This window comes from Bos indicus x Bos taurus, chromosome 5, assembly GCF_003369695.1.
Source record: "Bos indicus x Bos taurus breed Angus x Brahman F1 hybrid chromosome 5, Bos_hybrid_MaternalHap_v2.0, whole genome shotgun sequence".
In the NCBI taxonomy this organism is placed as follows: domain Eukaryota; kingdom Metazoa; phylum Chordata; class Mammalia; order Artiodactyla; family Bovidae; genus Bos; species Bos indicus x Bos taurus.
Genome location: NC_040080.1, coordinates 7,025,592 through 7,045,534, shown reverse-complemented (window position 1 = coordinate 7,045,534; position 19,943 = coordinate 7,025,592). Strand labels below are relative to the sequence as shown.

The 19,943-nt window shown below is 54.3% G+C and overlaps 2 protein-coding genes across 9 annotated transcripts; one reads left to right on the top strand and one right to left on the bottom strand.

The window, feature by feature from the left end:
* Positions 1 to 2,086: 2,086 nt before the first annotated feature.
* NAGA (alpha-N-acetylgalactosaminidase) lies at positions 2,087 to 12,320 on the bottom strand. 4 transcript variants are annotated; one of them, XM_027540623.1, is made up of 10 exons: positions 11,947 to 12,320; positions 11,402 to 11,516; positions 10,474 to 10,609; positions 9,802 to 9,973; positions 9,174 to 9,351; positions 8,770 to 8,864; positions 7,868 to 8,029; positions 6,171 to 6,368; positions 4,896 to 5,039; positions 2,087 to 4,476 (listed from the first exon to the last, which is right to left on the bottom strand). In XM_027540623.1, exons 2-10 carry the CDS (start codon positions 11,415 to 11,417, stop codon positions 4,342 to 4,344), a joined length of 1,236 nt encoding a protein of 411 aa, XP_027396424.1. In that variant the 5' UTR covers positions 11,418 to 11,516; positions 11,947 to 12,320; the 3' UTR covers positions 2,087 to 4,341. The 4 variants fall into 4 exon arrangements, with proteins under 4 accessions (XP_027396424.1, XP_027396426.1, XP_027396427.1 ...); XM_027540625.1 differs by having other exon boundaries at positions 11,402 to 11,474; XM_027540626.1 differs by having other exon boundaries at positions 10,474 to 10,583; positions 11,947 to 12,319.
* Positions 12,321 to 14,566: 2,246 nt separating this feature from the next.
* PHETA2 (PH domain containing endocytic trafficking adaptor 2) lies at positions 14,567 to 19,872 on the top strand. 5 transcript variants are annotated; one of them, XM_027540632.1, is made up of 3 exons: positions 14,567 to 14,982; positions 16,443 to 16,526; positions 17,550 to 19,872. In XM_027540632.1, the coding sequence occupies exon 3, from the start codon at positions 17,555 to 17,557 to the stop codon at positions 18,341 to 18,343; it is 789 nt and encodes a 262-aa protein (XP_027396433.1). In that variant the 5' UTR covers positions 14,567 to 14,982; positions 16,443 to 16,526; positions 17,550 to 17,554; the 3' UTR covers positions 18,344 to 19,872. The 5 variants fall into 5 exon arrangements, with proteins under 5 accessions (XP_027396433.1, XP_027396429.1, XP_027396430.1 ...); XM_027540628.1 differs by lacking the exon at positions 14,567 to 14,982 and adding an exon at positions 15,007 to 15,153; XM_027540629.1 differs by lacking the exon at positions 14,567 to 14,982 and adding an exon at positions 15,211 to 15,314.
* The last annotated feature ends 71 nt before the right edge of the window (positions 19,873 to 19,943 follow it).

The window sequence follows — 19,943 nt, the reverse complement described above, 5'->3', positions numbered from 1 at the left end:
GCTCTCCAGGCTCCTTTGTCCATGGGATTTTTTCCCAGGCAAGAATACTGGAGTGGGTTGCCATTCGCTCTTCAAGGGGATCTTCCCCACCCAGGGATTGAACCTGGGTCTCCTGCATTGCAGGTAAATTCTTTACTGCTGAGCCACCAGGCAAGACTTTGTCTTCTGAGTTTGATTATGACGTGTTGACACATGGATCTCTGACTTTATCCTACTGGTTGTTTGTTGAGCTCCTTGAGTGTAATTAGTATTTGTCACCAAATATGCAACCTTTTCATCCATTGTTTCTACATCTTTTCATCCTCTCTCCTCATGTCTGTGCTGCATGGTATCTCACAGGTCTCTGAGCCTATTAATTTTTCTTCATCTTCCTTTCTATCCCTTGGATAGGTTAGTTTCTATGGACCTATCTTCAAGTTTGTTGACTTTTTTCCTGTGTGGTTATGTCTGCTGAGCCCCTCTAGTGAAATTTTTATCTCAGTTATTATACATTTCAACTCTAGAATTTCTATTTGGTTCCCTTCTGTAAGTTCTGTCTCTTTACTGGTATTCTCTATTTGGTGAGACACTATTCTTTCCTCTAGTTCTTTGGACATGGTTTCCTTTAGTTCTTTGAACATACTTTAAATAGCCGACTTAAAATCTGGTACTGTTGTGGTTGTTCAGTTGCTTGCCACCCCATGGACTGCAGCATGCCAGGCTTGCCTGTCCGTCACTATATCCCAGAGTTTATCAAACTTATGTCCATTGAGTCGATGATGCCATCCAACCATCTCATCCTCTGCCACTCTCTTCTCCTGCCCTCAATCTTTCCCAGCATCAAGGTCTTTTCCAGCGAGTCAGTTCTTTGCATAAGGTGGCCAAAGTATTGGAACTTCAGCTTCAGCATCAATCCTTCCAATGAATATTCAGGGTTGATCTCCTTTCAGATTGACTGGTTTGATCTCCTTGAAGTCCAAAGAGTCTTCTCTAGCACCACAGTTCGAAAGCATCATTTCTTCAGGGTTCAACTTTATGGTCCAACTCTCACATCTACCCATGACTACTGGAAAAACCATAGCTTTGACTATATGTACCTTTGTCAGCAGTGATCTCTCTGCTTTTTAATATGCTGTCTAGCCCCAAGACAATATCTGGTACTAGGGTAAATTAAAAGCTCTACAGAGCTTACTGTTCTTACCAACACTCTACTGTCTGTCTTGACTGAGCACTCTCTGGGTTACTGGAAGCCTTTGGTTAATTTCTAGAGTTTAAAGCTAATTCTGATTATATACGGCAGACTTTTCATTGCTTTTATAAGAATGACAAACTTTCAGTGGTTCTTACTGGACCACTTTTTTGACCCTTTGCTTGGATTTTGATCCAAATAAACTATAGAAAAATACTTTGGAGACAACCGGTGGGAGTTCCCTGGGGGCCTAGTGGTTAGGATTCCAGGCTACAAATGCCATAGCCTGGGTTCAATCTCTGGTCAGAGAACTGTGATCCTGCAAGCTGCACAGTGTGGCCAAAAACAAAACAGCAAAAAACCCCTAAAAAACATTTGGTAAAAACTGAACACAGATTAGATAGCATATTGAAAAGCAGAGACATTACTTTGCCAACAAAGGTTCGTCTAGTCAAGGCTATGGTTTTTCCAGCAGTCATGTATGGATGTGAGAGTTGGACTGTGAAGAAGGCTGAGCACGGAAGAATTGATGCTTTTGAACTGTGGTGTTGGAGAAGACTCTTAAGAGTCCCTTGGACTGCAAGGAGATCCAACCAGTCCATTCTGAAGGAGATCAGCCCTGGGATTTCTTTGGAAGGAATGATGCTGAAGCTGAAACTCCAGTACTTTGGCCACCTCATGCGAAGAGTTGACTCATTGGAAAAGACTCTGATGCTGGGAGGGATTGGGGGCAGGAGGAAAAGGGGACGACAGAGGATGAGATGGCTGGATGGCATCACCGACTCGATGGACATGAGTCTGAGTGAACTCCGGGAGTTGGTGATGGACAGGGAGGCCTGGCGTGCTGCGATTCATGGGGTCGCAGAGTCGGACACGACTGAGCAACTACACTGAACTGAACTGAACACAGACTGGTAATCAGATTAAAATTTTTATTAAGGATATATATTCTTTTCAAGGCCCTATGATCAGTTAGAGCTACACAGTGGTGTTTAGAGTTTTCTTTGATTTGCTCTCAATACTCCGGCTCACATGCAAAAAAGTATGTGTGGGATGAGAGATATAAAACAATGGCACGGGGTTGATGGCTGTTGGATCTGGGTGATGGGTACATGAAGGTTTAATTACCAGTTTTTATTTTTAAAAATTTCCATAATAAAATGTTTTTTTTAAAAAAACAGAAGGGGTACTCTTGGGTCCAAACAAGGCTGAACTTGGGAAAAATAACTGAATTCCAAACTGGCCTTTGGTGAAAGACAGTAAAACAATGTCGTAGAAGACAGGCACGCCGTGTGTTAAGAGAATAAAGGCTAAAGCTGCAGTACCGATCAGGTACCTCAGGGTAAAGTTATACAGCAAGTAAAAACTATCTCTGGGTCTGGAAGGGCACAGTAATCAACTGGTCACATCCAGGCTGATCCCTGGCCCCAAGTCCCAAGTCTGTTGTTCTCAACCACTAATAAATACCACATCCCAGGGTGGTGGAAAAGATTTCTTTCCTGGGACTGGCGAAAGAAGTGTTCCTGCCCAGACCGTTCCATTTGGCTCGAGCAGCACTATGACCAAGACCTGGAGCTGGAGCTGACAGACCTCAGAGGGCAGAGGCCTGGGCTAAGTAGGCGTGGGTCCTCCTGAGTGACCCACAGCCTCAAGACATCAACTGGGAAAAGGGAGCTTCCTCTGATGACCCTGGACTCCAGAGATCTTAAATTACCCTATAAAATGCACATTTGAGAGTTCTTTCCACCACACTCTAACATAAAGACCTTAGAACCCTGAGGAAGGGAACATGGGAGAGCCCCCAGAAGAGTTCCTACAGCGGGGACCACGAAAGCCTGGGGCCCGGGTGCTCCAATGTGTGCTCCAAAGCACAAGGAGAACCTACCTCACCTGCTCTGCTGCCCCTTTCCAAAGGGGAACAAGAGCCACCGTGGAAGACAGACGCCCTGAGGCCTTAGCTAAAGAGAGGGCTTGGGAACGAGGAACCGGAGTCAAGAACCAGCCATTCTTTGGATACCCCTTTCCCTAGGAGGAGGAGCAGGAAATATACTTCAGGTCACAGAGAGCCCCTGGACCTTCCTTTGGACACAGCTGAGGGGGCTGAAAGTGCTCTCACCCAGGTAGGAGAGGAGAAGCTCAGCAGGGAGCTGGGAGCACTGATGGGCAGAGGATAAGCTGTGTGGCCCCTGTGGGGGAAAGGCAGAGCTCACTGCCCTCAGCTGCTCCAACCAGGGGCGCCGTTGACTGAGGGCCTGTCAGAAAGGGGGAGGGCACCTGAAAGACAGCCCAGACAATGACACAGCATCCCTCAGCAGACCAGGGCCTTTCCCTGTGCAGCCGAGGGGCCGCTGGGCGTGGTCATGGCAGGCAGACCCTGTAACATGTGGACGGGGTAGGGGAGAGGGCCTGGGACATCACTAGCCAGCCGCTCTGTGTTGTCACCACCACGATGCTGGGCGGAGCAGGGATGGCCTGGGCGGGGAGGCAAGCCTGGCATGGTCAGAAGTGCGATCTGCCAGTCGTTGTGGAGTGAGGGGCCGGACGATGCCACATGTCTTCCCTGTGAGGCGAAATCTGAAACCGGCACCTCGTGTCATGCTCCCCAGAGTCCCTACCACCCATGGCCCCAGGCCCATGTTGCAACTGCTTGACAAAAGAACAGCTTTATTGGTGACCCGAAGGAGCCAAGGTCACTCCCAGGCCGTGTCAGCCTGCAAGGCCTTCTCCGGGCAGGAAAGTTAATCGCATAATTCATGGGGGTTCCTGACAAGAGATCAGAGCTCTACTCCTAATTATAAGAAAAATTCCCAAAATTCCTGATTTCAGAATCAACAAACAGAAGGTCCAAGGCTCGTGTCCTGACAGATATGCGTGTCCCTGCCTGTCCCCACAGGGGAAGCTGACCGAGCTGTTCAACAGTATCTGTGGGGCTGTGCAGACACGGTAGAGGCCCACAGAGCCACAGGAAGTCTCCCTGGGACAAGTTTCCTGGAGAGTTCATGCTCCGGCAGGGAGCGGGACCTGTCCCTCAGCTTGCACCCCGAGTCTGATGAGGTCGGATCGCCAACCGGGCCTGGAGAGCAGAGAACCCCACCGCACTGGCCCTCAGCACACGGACCCTCTGTGGTCCAGGCTCAGTGGTGCCGCCACAGCCTGTCACTGGCCCCAGCCCCTCACTGCTGGGGTATCTCCAGCTTCTTGATGGGGTACAGGTACCACATCACCACCCCTGAAGGGTTGATGATCACGGTGAAGTTGGTTTTATCCTGGAGGCCACTGATGATGTCACCCGTGTAGACGTCCTGGGCCTGCAGGGGGAGGACAGCACCAATGCCACCCTAAGGATGGCTGCACGGACCCCACCCCACCCCGCAGAGGATGTAAACGCCTGGACTTTGGCCTGTCTGTGTGGAGCCTCCAGTATGCCCTACAGAAATGGGAGCGTGAACCCCGCAGTCACGTCCCCTCTGGCCAAGCCAAGCGGTGCCCAGCACAGGCGGGTGTGAGAACCTGAGAAACGTGCCACCAAGACCGGATAGGGGAACCCACGGCCTTGGGGGCTGGCAGGACTCGGTTACACACAGCAGTTCATCTGTGTAGCCTGAAAGCGCCAGAGCAGAGAACCGCACCAGCCGGAGGACCCACGGCTTAGGGGGACGGGTGTGTGAGTGAGGACCCAGCAGCGCCCCCAGGAAAGCCCAAAGTCCTGAGACAGCAGAGCACTCACCTCATACACCACGGAGCTGCTGAAGTTCAGGCGGGCGAGGGACGAATGGTAGTGATAAGGCATGTCCATCCTGCGGCTGAAGAAGACGATGGCGCTGGCCTCACTGTCCAGGGGCCGCAAGTACACTTCAATGTGGGATTTCTCCTGGGCACAGAAGATGGCTAACTGGTTTGGGCCCCTGTTCAGCAGGCCCCGAAGCCCCCTTCCCAACCCTCCCTTGAGCTCTGGGTCCTGCCAGCCCACAGAAGCTTAGAGGAGGAAAAACAGCCTCCAGCTCCAACTCCTCTAACTCCACCTTCCTTCCTCCTTTCTCTTTCTTCCCTCTTCCTTCCTTCTTTCCTTTCCTTCCCTGACTCAACAGATGCTCCTGGACACTTCCTCTGTGCCAGGCCCCCTGTTTGGACGCAACAAATGCTGCCTGAGGTCCTAAGGTCAGAGAGCTCACAGGCTAACAGGAGGGACACCTGTGGACAGCCCCTGGCTCTAGACCGGAGGGCCCAGTCCAGTGGGAATGATGAGCTCTGCCCCGAGGAGCCAGGAGCAGGAAGCCCCGTCCTCCAGAAGGTCTCTGGGCTGGGCTCCGTCAGCCCCTCTGCAGGATCAGACGCCTCCTCTGGGCATCACTGGCTCAACGGGTGCCTTCTAGAGTGGTGGAGATTCCTTTTCACTAGGGGGCAAAGGTTCTGTGCAGAGAGCACAAGCTTTGAGGCGACGCTGCTGGCCGCAAGTCCTGTTGTGCCACTCACCAACTGTGTGGCCTTGGGACAAAGGCGCCGAGGTGCTTCAAGTTTAAGTTTCCTCGTTTGTAAAACCAGGAAGGAGCACTGCCTTCTGAGAAAATGTATCTAGAATGCCTAGCACACAGCAGGTGCTCAAAAACTAGTAAACGATGCTACCAGTACTTAGTTACAGTCCTTGGTTCAAGCAAGTTCTACACTCTAAGGCAAGCCCCAGTTCTCTGCCAGACATCACAGACTTGCGCAGACGTCTTGTATTAATACTTCCAAACCAGGGGGCCACGCTGTTCCCACGTGCATTTGTGGTGATGTCTCCCTTCCCCCAGTCCCATGAGCTGTCCTGCTCTGGCCCTGCTATTAGCCGGGTAAGTAGGGGACAGTCAGGGCAGCTGCCAGTAGAGCCTCCGACTGAATGCAACCAGGAGGGACTGAGTGGATTTCAGACCCCGATCCCAACCCCTTAACCTCCGGCTTGCAGCCGTGTTTTCAGGGAAGCCAGTCTCAGCTTCCCCCCTTCCCTGCCCCCATACCCCAGTACCTTGAGAATCCTGCGTCCCTGGATGCCTAAGGGATCCTGGTTGATTTTGATCATGAGTGGATTCTGCAGGATGTCCATGTTCTGGGCGGAGATGGTACGCAGGTCTGTGGACATGAACAGGGGAGCTGCCAGCACCGTCCACAGGGCCATCTGGGCTCGGGCTTGCTCGAAGCTGAGGCCAAAGTTCCCGATGAGCAACTGGAGACAGGAGAGAGGAGCGCTCAGCTCTGGCCTCTACAGGGCGGTGGGCATGGGGACCAACCCTAAACTTGTAGCAAGACAAGATAGAGATGGGGAGGACGGCCAGGTATGGGCCCTAGTTCTGCCAATACTGTTCCCTGGCACTGTGGCTTTGGGGTGGGTCAAATCACTTTTCAGAGCCTCAGTGCTTTTTTTTTCCACCAAGAGTGTAGGGGTGATAATATGCTCTGACCATGTCACAGGATGTTGAAAGGATCCAACAAATCCTACTGCCGAAGGCATTTATAAACTGGAACATGGAAGGAATACAGCCAGGGTGGTAGGAAGTCAGACCTGAACAGTGTCTGCTCCTGCCACTAGCTGCCCACCTGCCCTAAAGAGAGTTGCACCAATGGGCACTCCTGTCGCCAGGGCAACCAGTACACTGACCGGACACACATGATGACTGCCAACTCAACACCGTTGTGTACTTAACGAGACCAATTTAGTTACACACTGCATATGTGCCAAATGGTACCAAGCATTTAAAGGATCATCCTTTTGGGGACTCCCCTGGTAGTCAGTGGTTAAGACTCCAAGCTTCCACTGCAGGGGGCACGGGTTCGATCCCTGGGCGGAGAACTAAGATTCTGCATGCCATGCGGCGGGACCAAAAAATGAAAGTACTTGGCCTTGGGCCTAGCACTTAGTAGGTCAGTGAAGGTCAGCTCCTCCCTAACCCCTGGGGAGTTGAGTCCTGTTTACAATAACAGATATGCACTGGCCTAGAAAAATTAAAGGGTCATCCTTTTAACCAAACTCAAAACAACCTTATTACAGGAGCTACTATTTCAATTTTCCAAATGACAAAGCTGAGGCACAGGAAAAATGAAGTCAAGTGCCCAAGGTAAGTGGCAGAGCTGGAGCTCGAACTCTATAGAGCAGGTCCATTTCTCACCCTTTCCACCTGGCCAAGTATTTGTAATTATTATAACTGTCACTGGGGGTAAATACTTGGTGACCAAGTGAAGAGACAGCTATAAAACTGTAGGAGAAACTGCAAGGCAATTTAAGTGGTCAGGGCTGTGAGTGAGGTAGGTATGAGGGGCCAGTTCTGCCTGTGGAGGGAACAGCACAGAGCGCTGAGAGGGGGCTCAGAGGCAGACCTGGCGAAGACAGTCTAGGGAGGGAATGACAGGAGAGAGGGGCTCATGGTGCGCTCCACCCTACAGAGGGGTGATGACCAGAGTCACTCCAGACCAAGTTCTCAAGCTTGAGGAAACATCAGAACCGTCTGGGAAGACTGTTAACAATGGGCATTCCCAGACCCTCCCTGAATATTCTCATCTAAGAGGTGGGGGTGGGGCCCTGGGAAAAGAACGGTACGCAAGCTCCCACAGCACATCCCACATGGTGGATGACACGCTTCAGAGGTGCTGAGCTGGAGCCTGGCAAAGAGCACCCAGGAAGACAGCACAGGGCCGTGGGCCTCGGGCCAGCCCCCTCCATGCTGGTACCATGTCTGGGTCGTTCCAGTGCCCTGGGCCGGCTATCGGCTGCAGCACATCCTGGTGGGTCACAAACCAGTCCAAGACGGACAGCACGCTCCTCCAGGAGTCCTGGATGTCATCGAAGTTGCGCCAGAGGTTGCAGATGTCTGCCAGCAGGGTGTAGTTCACCTGGATTTGGGGGCAGGCAGAGTCCCAGATCAGCGTCACACTGCGGCCCAGAGGCCTGTCCAGGGGCTGTGGAGCCTCGGCAGGGGACACAGAGGGTGGGAAGGGGTAAGAGATCACGCTTTGAGCGTGCTCAGGATGAGGAAGGGCCTCGGAGGGTGCGCCCCTCCTCTGGGGCTGCCCAGGCATCCCCTCCAGGTGTGCTGCTGGCCGGAAACTGACCCTTCCCTCTCATGCCAGTGGGGACCAAGCCCAGGGTACAGAAACCTGGGCTGGGGTACCCATAGCCTTCCTCCCACATGCCCACCCCTGTGTTCTCTCAGGGAGACTGCCACCCTCCACCAGGGTTCTCCCTCCAGTCTGCACATCTGATTCCACCCTTTCTAGCATCCCACATGCTGAAGGGCCCCGGCAAGGTGCCCACGAGGCCTTTTGGAGGCTAGACCCCACCTGCCTTGGCTTCACCAGTCTTCTGGCCCTCCAAGCCCATTCAGTACCACCCAGGATTCTGAGTGCTTGCAGGGGAGCCGTGTCAGCACCTGACACACGGCTCCCACACCCTTCAGCCCACCTGACAAGTGTCTCCTCTAAGACTCTGGGCTGGGTCAGGCCCCTCAGGTACTTACGACCCTCCTACAAATCAGCATGTGAGCAACTAAGATGACAGAAGCTCTGGCTTCACAGAAGGCGAAAAGGCCTGGGTACGGGTGGGCACTGCCAGATGGGTGCAGAAAATGGCTCACCTTTGGGGGGAGGCCCCCTTCGTAGGCTGGCCAACTGCAGGAGAAGGCAATGGGGCGGCCTGTGGCATTCAGGGCAGCGGCCATCTTGGGGTACCCTGGAGAAGTCCAACCACATTTTAGGATGAAGAGACCCAAGGTGATCTCGGGCCTCAGCTTAAACCTCCCCCCACACATGAGGAGACTAATGCTCAAAAGAGCAGGCACCTCCCCTGTACCCAGAGCTGCATACACACCCTGGGCGGAGCAAGGCACCAGAGCTCTGGGAGCCAAGATACCCCTAGGCCCTGGGGGAGAGGAATTGGGAAACACTACCCCCTAGGGGCCATACAGCCAGCCAATGGGGGGCCTTCCACGGCCACCCCTCCCTGTCTACCTAATGGCTCCCAGCCAGCTGCGGGACCCACCCTCAGCCCGCTCCTGGGGGGTTGAGTAGCAGCCATCCAGCTTCAGCATGTCCACCTTCCACTCGGCGAAGGTTTGCGCGTCCTGCACCACTTTGTCTAGCGTCGTGCCCGGGTAACCCATGCAGGTGAAGTTGCCCAAGTCCTCGTAGATGCCCAGCTTCAGGCCCAGGGAGTGAGCCTGGGGCAGGGAGGGGTTGAGAACACAGTGGATAGCTCAGGGAACCAGTCACAGGCACAGCTGACCAGGCCCCACTACAACCTTCAGAGGCTCCCGGAAGCCTGGAGGGAAGGGTCCCAGCTTTCTGGCCTGGCTTTGCCTCTGCCACCATGACCCTTCCCCTCCCTCCCACCTTGTGTGGACTGTCTCGGCCTCTAGGCGTTTCCTCCTGCCATCCTCTCTGCCTTGAATGCCCTCTCTGGGATCAGCCTCCTCCAGAGAACCTTCCTAAAATCCCAGGCTGAATAAGAGGTCCTTCATTGCTCTTGCTCACGACCGTGGCTCACAACTACCTGTTCACGTATCTATTTCCTCCACCAAACTGTTTGTTCTCAGGCAGGGACTATAGAAATGAGCCCTAAGTAGGATGGAGTGGAAAGAGTGGTCTGGCCCTCAGGGTGGGGGGCTCACATAGTCAGCCAGGAAGGCAATGCCGTGGGGGAAGCGCTTGCGATCCGGCACCAGGTTGCCCTTGGCATCACGTCCACCAATCCAGCAGTCATCGATGTTAAGGTATACGTAGCCCAGGTCCCGCCATCCATCCTGTGCCAGCCGGTCAGCCATCTCCATGAAGAGCTGCTCACTGGTGAGGGGCAGGGGAGAGGGCTGCTCAGTGGCCCAGCGTGGGCCTCGCCCTAACCCCACCCCACTTCCTCAGAGTGTTTCAAACTTCTTAGATACTCTGAGTGTGGATCCAGCCTGTAAGTACCATGGCCTTTGCTGTCAAGCTGGAGACTAAGCCAGGCGACCAAGGGTTATGTCCTGAGCCATAAGCAGGGTGGAGCGAATGGGGTGATTTGCCTTCCAGGCCAAGAAGCAGGACTGGGCCAGTGGGAAGCACGTGGGGTCAGGCCTGACCCTTAACCGTGATCTCCTTTCCCTTATCTCAGGGGCTGGGTCCCCTACAGGCCTGAGGTTACCACAGATGCCTCCCTCATGAGCCTGAATGTCAGATGTCTCAAAAGTTACCTCCGGTTGCTTCCTCTCTGGGATGGGGGGGCGGCCCTAACCCTGCCCTCTTTTCGAGCTGACCCCCACCCCCGCCTGCCCCCACTCTTGTCCGGTGGTGCAGACCCGACTCACCTGATGCAGTTCTTCGGGTCCTCACTGCAGTCGATGTTGCAGCGGAAGCGTTCCCAGGCCAGCCAGCCCATGGGTGGCTTCCGCAGGAGCCCGTTCTCCAGGACTAGCACCTGGGACGCCAAGGCCAGCAAGAGCACTGTGGGGGGCGGACTGTGAGTGGCTCCCACCGCCCCAGCCCTCTCCCCAGCCATCTGCATGCCGCCCAGCCCCGAGCATTAGGGGAACCAGACTCTCCAGCTTAAGGTGGAATGGGCTCTTCCTGCAACTGCTGGCTCCCACCAGGCTGTGAGTGGGTGGACAGTCCCAGGCATAGGGCGGTGTCTGAGGCCTGGATTCCCCCCTGCTGTCGCCACAGCAGTGCTGGGATCACCAAAATCTAACAGCTGGAGTCACAGCCTTTCTACACCCTGACCAGCTCGCCCTACTCCATTCACACAGAACTTGACAGGACACTGTAGCCAGGCCCCAGGTCTCCTGAGCCCCATCCAGGGCTCGGTGTTCTCTGTAGGCACCCAAGAGGCTTTGGAAGGGCTTAAGAGGTCAGCTGGTGGGAACAGCACCATAGGGCCTTAATTTGCTTATCTGTAAAATGGAATTTCTATACTGACATATATGGCTGTTATCAGCACACCTTGATGTTACAGAAGATAGGGCCTCTGGCTGTGAGGTAGAGGGGGTGAGCAAAGAAGAGAGGTCTCTTTGGAGGGGAACTGATTCTTGCCTGGGAAGGATCTCCTCCTTTTCTGGCCCACCTCCAAGAATAAGAGAGGAACATGTCTCCCCATATGCCCACATCAGAGAAGGAGGCCCAGAAATCACAGGACTGGAACTTCCTCCAGGCATCACCCGCCCCCCTCTCCCCCGCCCCCGCAAGTGGTCACTTACCCCTCCCAAAGCCACACACACCCCACCCGGTCCGTGTGGGTACCTGTCTTCAGCAACATTGCTCTAGACTCAGCGGTCTCAGGACCTGACCAGATCTGCTCTGCTTTTACCAGCCTCTGTATGTCGGGATTTGGAAGCTAAGAAACGTTAGAAAAGCACTGGAAAAAAGAAAGAAAGAAAGAAAAGCACTAGGGTCCCCACTGTTTGGCTAGCCCTGCCGCCCTTGGCTGTGGATCCCACACTGGGAGCCCAAGCCGCCCTCACAGCCCCTAGTCTCTCCCCCCAGCCATCACTTCCCCGAGCCTGGGTTCTTCCGTCGGAAATACTCAACAAGGTATCGTGGACGTTAGACCTCACCTCCTCTGCCCTGCTGGGAACCCCGAGTGGTCAAGGGCGACCCTCTGCCAGGCTAGGGTCAGAAAGAGGCAGCTACAGACTACAGGACGCCCAGGAAGATCGGAGGTGGCGGGCCGGGGGCCGGGCCTCCGCTCCCACCGGGGCTGGGTTGCCGCCCCGCCCCCAAAGGCCGCAGGCCCAGCGCCCCAGCCCTGGGAGCCCACCCACAGTCGCCCATCCTCGGCAGCTCACCGACTCTTCCGCTGCGATCTGAGCCGCCGCCTGGTTCTGTCTCCCGAGTAGACTACCGCCGCAGTCACCTGATTCGTCTACCGCGTTCCAGTGGGGCGGGGCCTGACGGACGCAAACCTTCCCGGCGGAACCTATCAGAATCCCCCTAGCAACGTCCCGCCCCTCCCTACACGGGCCCAGAAAGCCCTCGGAACCTCCCAAAGCCCCTCCTCCTTCGAGCTCCGGCTCTGCGCGCTCCCGAGGCAGGCACGCGCCCACCGCACAAGCTCCTCATCTTCGCCGAGCTAGTCCTTTCGCTTCTGCCCGGTCCCTTAAGGCGAGGATTCAGTTCAGTCGCTCAGTCGTGTCCGACTTTTTGAGACCCCATGGACTGCAGCATGCCAGGCCTCCCTGTCCATCACCAACTCCCGGAGCTTACTCAAACTCATGTCCATTGAGTCGGTGATGCCATCCAACCATCTCATCCTCTGTCGTCCCCTTCTCCCGCCTTCAATCTTTCCCAGCCTCAGGGTCTTTTCCAAGGAGTCAGTTCTTCGCATCAGGTGGCCAAAGTTTTGGAGTTTCAGCTTCAGCATCAGTCCTTCCAATGAATATTCAGGACTGATTTCCTTTAGGAAGGACTGGATCTCCTTGCAGTCCAAGGGACTCCCAAGAGTCTTCTGGATAGGGCACTGTAGATGCTCATTTAATAGCTGTGGCATGGATACTTGCTGAGGGCTTTTTTAAAGAAAAATGAGAGTATGCCCTGGAGTATGGCCCATAGTAAACCACTCAGAAACTGTAGTGGAAGATGAATAGGCGCTACGAACCACTTTTTAAAGCCAGGAGACTCTCCTACCTTGCCTGACACTTGGGCCACCTGTTATGCTTATCCAGACACTCTGCATTCTTTCTGTTTTCATTCATCACATTCCTACTGAGCAACGACTAGATACCAAACACTTTATTTTTGGCAACCTTCACTTGAATGGTCAAAGGCATCTCAAACAGAACTTGCTCCAAACACCGCCACTTTCATATCTCAGGTTAATGGCAACTTTCCTTCCAGATGCTCAGGCCAAAACATTAGAGTTCTCCTTGGCTCCTCTTCCCCTCACTCCCTACGTCCAGTCTCTGTGCAGACCTAGTACTCTCCACCTTCAAACCCCATGCTGAGGAATTTCCCTGCGGTCCAGTGGTTAAGACTCCCTACTTCTACCGCAGGGGGCGCTGGTTCCATACTTGGCTGGGGAAGGAAGATCGTGCATGCCCACGCAGTGCGTCCAAAAAAATAATCAAGCAAACAAACCCGAATTTGGCCATTTCTACTCTCCCAGCACCCATCACATCTTGCCTGGATTACTCCAGCATCCTCCTCACTGGTCTGCTTCCACTCATATTTTTTTCTTCCTAGCAGCCAGAGAAATCCTTTAAAACATAGCTCAAGACCTCACTCGAAGGCTTCCCTGGTGACTCAGTGGTAAAGAATCTCCCTGCCAATGCAGGAGACACGGGTTTGATCCGTGGTCCAGGAAGATTGGACATTACCAGGCGCCACAACTATTGAGCCTGTGCTCTGGAGCCTGGGAACTGAACTACTGAGCCCATAGGCCGCAACTACTGAAGCCTTTTCTCACCCTAGAGCCAGTGCTCAGCCACGAGAAGCCACGGCAATGAGAAGCCTGCACACTCCAACTAGAGAGCAGCCCCCGCTCCCTGCAACTAGAGAAAAGCCCCAGCAGCAATGAAGATAGAGCACAATAAATAATTACTAAAGAAAAACAAAAAACAACAACAACAAAAACCTCATTCAAGACCTGGGGATGGCCGTTCGTTTCAGTCTGGAGTAGCAACCCTCACAGATTTACAAAGCCCCACCCCACACATTCTAACCCCATATCCTGCTGCTCCTGCCACTCCCCAACACACACACACACACACATACACGGGTCTCCTTGCAGTTCCTCAAACACAGCAGGTCTCAGAGCCATTGCACTAGCTGTTCCTTCTGCCTGGAATGCTCTCCCTCCAGATTCTGGCATGAATGGCTCCCTGGTTTCCTTCAATTATTTCTTAAATGTCACATTCTAGGTGAGGCCTACTGTGACCATTCTGTTTAAAATCGCAACCTTCCTACCGCACCCCCGCCCCATTCCCAGGCCCCTTAACCCGTGCTGTATATTTTCCACAGAACTTATTGCCTCCTATCTCATTTATTATGGTGTCTATTAGTAACTGAATAAAAGTTAGTGGGGGAGACAGATAATAAACAGGAAATAAAACCATGAATGTAAGGAACTTTTTTTTTAGAAGTGGTTAGTGTTATCATGCAAATACAAACCAGGGATGTGATAGACCGGCAGGCAGGCTGCTTTCTCAGGGCTGGGGAGGGGACGGGAACTGAGGCCTAAATAATGTGAAGGACCTTGGAGGAGTTAAGAGCCTTGGGGTAGGGTTGGGAAGGAGGAGCGTTCTTGCAGGAACTGCCAGGGCCAGAACTCTTCGAGGTGACAACCAGCAAGTTCATGGGCAGATGTTCTGAGCTCACCAGGCTCCCGGGGCTGTCAGGAAAGCCTCCCCCATCTTCGGTTGTGCCCTCCTGTGTCTTTCACCGCAGGCCTAGCTGTCCACTGACCCCAGGCAGAGCCTGGGCGCTGAAGATGGGTTCCAGGCTGGCAGGAGTGAAGGGAGCAGAAATGAATAATCCCCTCCACTCCGGAAGCGAGATCCAGCCGACTCCAGGGGGCCGGGTTGGGTGACTGGGAAGCTGGGCTGGGCCTCGCGGACTGGATAGGAGCCCGCCCAGAGGAGGCGTCTGGGCCGAGCCCGTCCCAGACTTGGCTCTGTGCGAGAAGTGGGCCGGGCGGGGAGAGGGGGGCTGGAGAGGGGAAAAGAGAAGGTCTCGAAGTTCTTGGGAGGTGGCCTGGGTCTGAGGCCCCCGGATGGCCCGAGGTGGGACTCCGGGTTCGAGGCCGGCCACCGCCGACCAGCACTGGGCCTCACGCCGGGCACGGCCGGCCAGGCCTCAGTTTCCCCCGGCGTAGATCGCGGGGCCTAGTGAGTAGTGGGCGGGGAGGGGTGAGGGCGGTAATTCGAGCCGCCCAGGCGGGGTCTCTCGGCTCCCGCGGCCACGTTTAGCGGCCCGGACAGACGGTGGCGTGGGGTCCGGAGTCGAAATGGCCCCGGGCCACCCCGCGGGCCGCGCTCCTGGGCTTCGGGGGCGTGGAGGTGAGAGCGGGCCCGGCGGGCTCGGGAGGAGGCGGCCCCGGGAGGAGGCGGCCCCGGGAAGGCGTGGCCCGCGGGGACGTGGCGGGGCCGCTCCCCGCGCGATGGGGAAACCGAGGCGGCAGCCGCGCCCCGAGTCTGCGGTGCTGGCCGCGGAGCTCCCGGTGAGGCCACCCCGTTTCTGGGCGACAGCGGGTCAGACACCCCCCCCCCCCCCCCCCCGCGGTGGCCATGGCCAGTGGGTCCCACGCCCCAGCCCGCCGCTCCTCTAACAAAAGAATCTAGAAAAATGCAGTGCAGCGGATTCCCGCCGGGGTTGAAATGCGGGCCTCGTTAACCCGGGAAGCGGGTGGGGAGGAGACGTCCTTCCCTGGGGAGCGGAGACAGTTAGGTCGGCGGATCTCCTCTCCGCGCCCCAGTGCTGGACGGCCGGGAGGTGAGGCCACTGCTCAAGGAACCAACCATCTGTGTTATTCTCTTCCTTCTCCTCCAACCACCATCGGAGACCGGCCCAGCCCCCATCTCAGGACCCTGCTTGCTTCTCTCCATAGCCCTTATCAAGACGGGTCTTCACGTTATTTAACTGATTTTAAAAGACACTAATTATTATTTATTTTTGTCCTTTTTTTTTTTTTTTTTTACAGTGTGCCTCCCCCTCGGAAATGTAGGCTCCAGGAAGGAGGGGCTTTATTTTGTCCACGATTGTATTCAGTTATTTTAACAAATACTTTCTGAGGACCTCCCCAAGCCCTGCAAAGGGCTGGATATTGGGGAGGTTCTACCGGAACCAAGTCCAGTTGGTTGGTTCTAGACATTCTGGGGCTGGGGACAGCGCTATAAACACAAAGGAGATCATTGTGGGATGAAGGCTGCTGTTGGGTCACTTTAGATCAGACCACCTTCCTGATCAGGACCACCTTACATATAGTGATCAGGGCAGGCCTCTCAAATTAAAGACCACAGATAAACTATGTGGCAAGTACTAAAAGGGAAAAGCAACAAGCTATGTGGGCACTTAACTCTGACCTAGCCTTAGAGGGCAGGGCGCTGAGGTCCAAAGAGTGATGATCAGGATAATGGGACTCAGATCCTTAAATTGCTCGTAATTGCAGGGCCTGGGTGGACCTCTGTGTGTATGTGTATTTTGGGCAGGGCAGTAGATTATCAGGGGTCAGGGAAGGCTTCCTGGAGGAGGTGGTGGTTTCATTTGACCTGAGGCTGAATAGGAGGCTGAGTAGGAGTAAGTCCAGTCCTTTAGGATGGATTGACTATATTTGAGAATTCTTTTGCAGGTGTCCTGGAAACCACGTGGTCAAAGGGCTGAGCCGTGTGGCCAGACAAGAGAGACCCCCACCCCTGCCCAGGGAGCTCTGCGGGTAAGTGGGTCACTGCCAGGACTTGCCCCCCAAAGAGATGAGGGAATCAGGAGACCAAGCTCTGCTTCTCACTGGCCACGTGATCCTGGGAAGCTCACCTTCACTGTTCTGGTCTCAGTTTTCTGTGAGTCAGGAGAACAGTTGGATTATATGCCACTTGCGTGGGCTTCCCTGGTGGCTCAGATGGTAAAGAATCTGCCCGCAACATGGGAGACCTGGGTTCGATCCCTGGGTTGGGAAGATCCCCTGGAGAAGGAAATAGCAAGCCACTCCAGTATTCTTGCCTGGAGAATCCCATGGACGGAGGAGCCTGGCAGGCTACAGTCCATGGAGTCACAAAGAGTTGGACACAATCGAAGTGACTTAGCACACATGTATGGGGCACCAACACTCGGTAGTTGAGGTTGATCCTACTCCACCATGCCCTGTGTTTGTACTTGTTTCCTGAGAAGGTCCCTATCTGAACCCACACTGATCGAGGAATGAGGCAGGCCTGCCCCACCCCAGCCCTATCGGGCCCTGCCGGCAGCTAAAGGACTACTGTGCCATCAAATGGAGAGGCCAGCAGGGACCCACGGAGCCCACGGAAACCCCGGATGTTTAGCTTCAGGGTTGGAGCTAAGGGGCCCTCAGATTAGGGGGTGATGTAAGCACAGTGGCTTTTATGAGTTTGGGGTCCATTTCAGCCCAGCTGATGCCTTTTCCTTTGGGTTTTAAAAAGCTGTTCACAGCCCTGCCATACTTCCTGGTCTGACACAAATTACATTTTCCTTTTCTCTGAGTCCTCTGATAACCAGATTTTTTTTTTTTTTTTTTTTGCATGATCCTCACAACCCTTTGAGAACAAAGGCAGGGAGACTAGCCCATTTCACAGATGGAGACACTGAGAACCTCAGGGCACAGAAAGTAAGAAGAGGCCACCGGGCTGGGGCCCAGGCCTCCTCCAGAGCCAGGACTCTTTTTCCCACGGGGTGCAAGCACCGCCTCCCTCTCTGATCGCTGTTCGCCTCTGTCATCTCACAGTTTTCATGGGAGCCATGAAGCTGAACGAGAGGAGTGTGGCCCACTACGCACTGAGCGACTCCCCGGCAGACCACACAGGCTTCCTGCGCACGTGGGGAGGCGCAGGGACGCCACCCACCCCCAGTGGCGCTGGCCGAAGGTGCTGGTTTGTCCTCAAGGGCAACCTGCTGTTCTCCTTTGAGAGTCGAGAGGGCCGGGCGCCTCTGAGCCTCGTGGTGCTAGAGGGCTGCACGGTGGAGCTGGCGGAGGCTCCCGTGCCTGAAGAGTTTGCCTTTGCCATCCGCTTCGACGCTCCTGGGGTGCGCCCACACCTGCTCGCGGCAGATGGGCCGGCGGCCCAGGAGGCTTGGGTGAAGGCGCTGTCTCGGGCAAGCTTTGGGTACATGCGCCTGGTGGTGCGCGAGCTGGAGAGCCAGTTGCGTGAAGCCCGCCACAGCCTGGACCTGCACCGCCGCTCATCCTGGAAGGCCGTTTCCAGCCGCTGCAAGCCCCAGGCTCCTGACCGCTGGTCCTCTGGCCTGGAGAACGGCCACTCCCTCTCTAGAGATTGCAGCCCAATGGGCTTGGTGGAAGAAGGGGGCAGCCGGCCAGCAGGGCGGGGCTTGGCCGAGTGGGAGCTGCAGGGCCCTGCCAGCCTCCTCCTAGGCAGGGGGCAGAGCCCCGTGTCCCCTGAGACCTCCTGCTTTTCTACCCTGCATGAGTGGTACGGCCGGGAGATTATGGAGCTGAGGCGGGCCTGGCTGCAGAGGGCCCAGGAGAACCAGCCAGAATGCAAGGACCAGGACAGACCCTGAGCCTGGGCCCTTCGGGTTCAGCCCTTGTCCTGCTGGTCAGGATGCCAGGGCCAGTGCTTTTTCAGGAGTTTAAGGTTTTATAGGTTCTTTTTTTTTTTTTTAAACTGGTTTCTGAAGTTGCTTTTGAGGTGAGCATTCTGCTTTCTGCTTTTTAGGTTTTTCCCCCAGGTTCCAAGTCCACCTTCATGCCTAGAGGGAACTGCAAAATCATTAACTTTCAACCCATTTATTTCCTGAGGCCCAGAGAGGAGAGGTGGCTTGCTCAGCAGTCACAAGGCAAGACTCAGGTCTGCTGACTCTGCGCTGGACTGCCCCTCTCTCAGGGGATATTAATATTAATGAAGTGGGTAATATCACATGACCACAGGTCACTCCACCTTCACCTATACGATTCTACAGTTTCCAACATGGGGAATCTTGTGTAAATACCCGAAGTTGCCTGCAGTGTTGGCTTGAGGGATTGACACTGTCAGAAAAAGTGGACTTACTGTGTCACAGGGGTTTCTGGGGCTTGGCTCCTCCTGAGTGGTGAGAAGATTGAACATGGGACCCCTATCCTGCAGTGAAGACAGGGCTCTTTGGTGAGACAGGGCCTTTAGTAAAGAGGGATTTATCCTGATCAGAAAGTGTTAGGGCCCCTCTTCTTTCTCTGACTGCCCTGTCAACAGATGGTGCTGGTCACTGCCCCAGGAGGGGCCAGTAGCTTTTCTGTTAGCAGAAACTCTGTCCTCAACTCCCTGGGAAAGTCAGTGACTTTGAATTTCAGTCCTGGGCATTTTAGGAGCTTGGACATAGGATTCCTGGCACCCTGTGATAAACTCTTCTCTCTTGACTGGGCCCCTAAAGGTATTCCCGATCCAGAAACCCCTAGGAACTCCTTCAGTCTTTCTTATTACCCAGAGTGTATCTGCCAAGATCCTCTGGTTTCTACTGTCACCAGCATGGTGCCAAGCATTTTTTTTACCAGTTGTTCTGAGAGGCAAAGTGACTGGGTGGACAGGGCCAGAGGCCAATCAGCCTGGCATCCTGATTCTGGTGGCAGCGGCTGGATGGAAGATTCAGAGCCTGGTCCAGTATACACAATCTCTCCCTTAGCCTCTTTCCCTCACTGGGGTCTTATGAGGCCTGACGAGGGGCCAACTAGGCCTAGAGTCTTCAGCTTAAGAGCCTTTTTCAGTCCAGGAGGCTGCAATGCTGCCCAGGGTCCAGGACCTGCTCCGGGGAAGCTGGGTTTGTTTCCTAGGAAGAGGGGCTACCTTTCTAGCCCTGTATGGGAGCCCCACAGCCTGTGTCTCTTGTTTTATACGCAGATATTATAGGGTTTTTGGTTATATTTATTGTTACAGTGCTTTTTATACGATTAAAACACCATGTTTATTACTCGTATTGGTTCCTTTTTAGCAGTTTGTGTGAAAGCCCCCATTCCCCCCCTTTTCAGATATATATTCCCCCTTTTCAGATATATTTTCCATTTGGTTGTACATAACATATACCGTGGCATGAAATAAATTTCCAAAATCATTTCAGTAGCACAAGTAATAAATTTGAATTGTATTTTTAAAGTGTTTAAAAAATAGTTTGAACTTCAATTAAAGTGGTC

What these genes read in the sequence shown, in the direction of transcription:
- NAGA (XM_027540623.1), bottom strand. An exon ending in CCCCCAGGAGCGGGCTGAGG is followed by an intron (nt 8,865 to 9,173) that starts GTGGGTCCCGCA and finishes GGACTTCTCCAG; the next exon opens with GGTACCCCAAGATGGCCGCT. An exon ending in ACTGGAACGACCCAGACATG is followed by an intron (nt 6,369 to 7,867) that starts GTACCAGCATGG and finishes TCCTGTCTCCAG; the next exon opens with TTGCTCATCGGGAACTTTGG.
- PHETA2 (XM_027540632.1), top strand. Translation starts at nt 17,555, where the DNA reads ATGGGAGCCATGAAGCTGAACGAGAGGAGTGTGGCCCACTACGCACTG.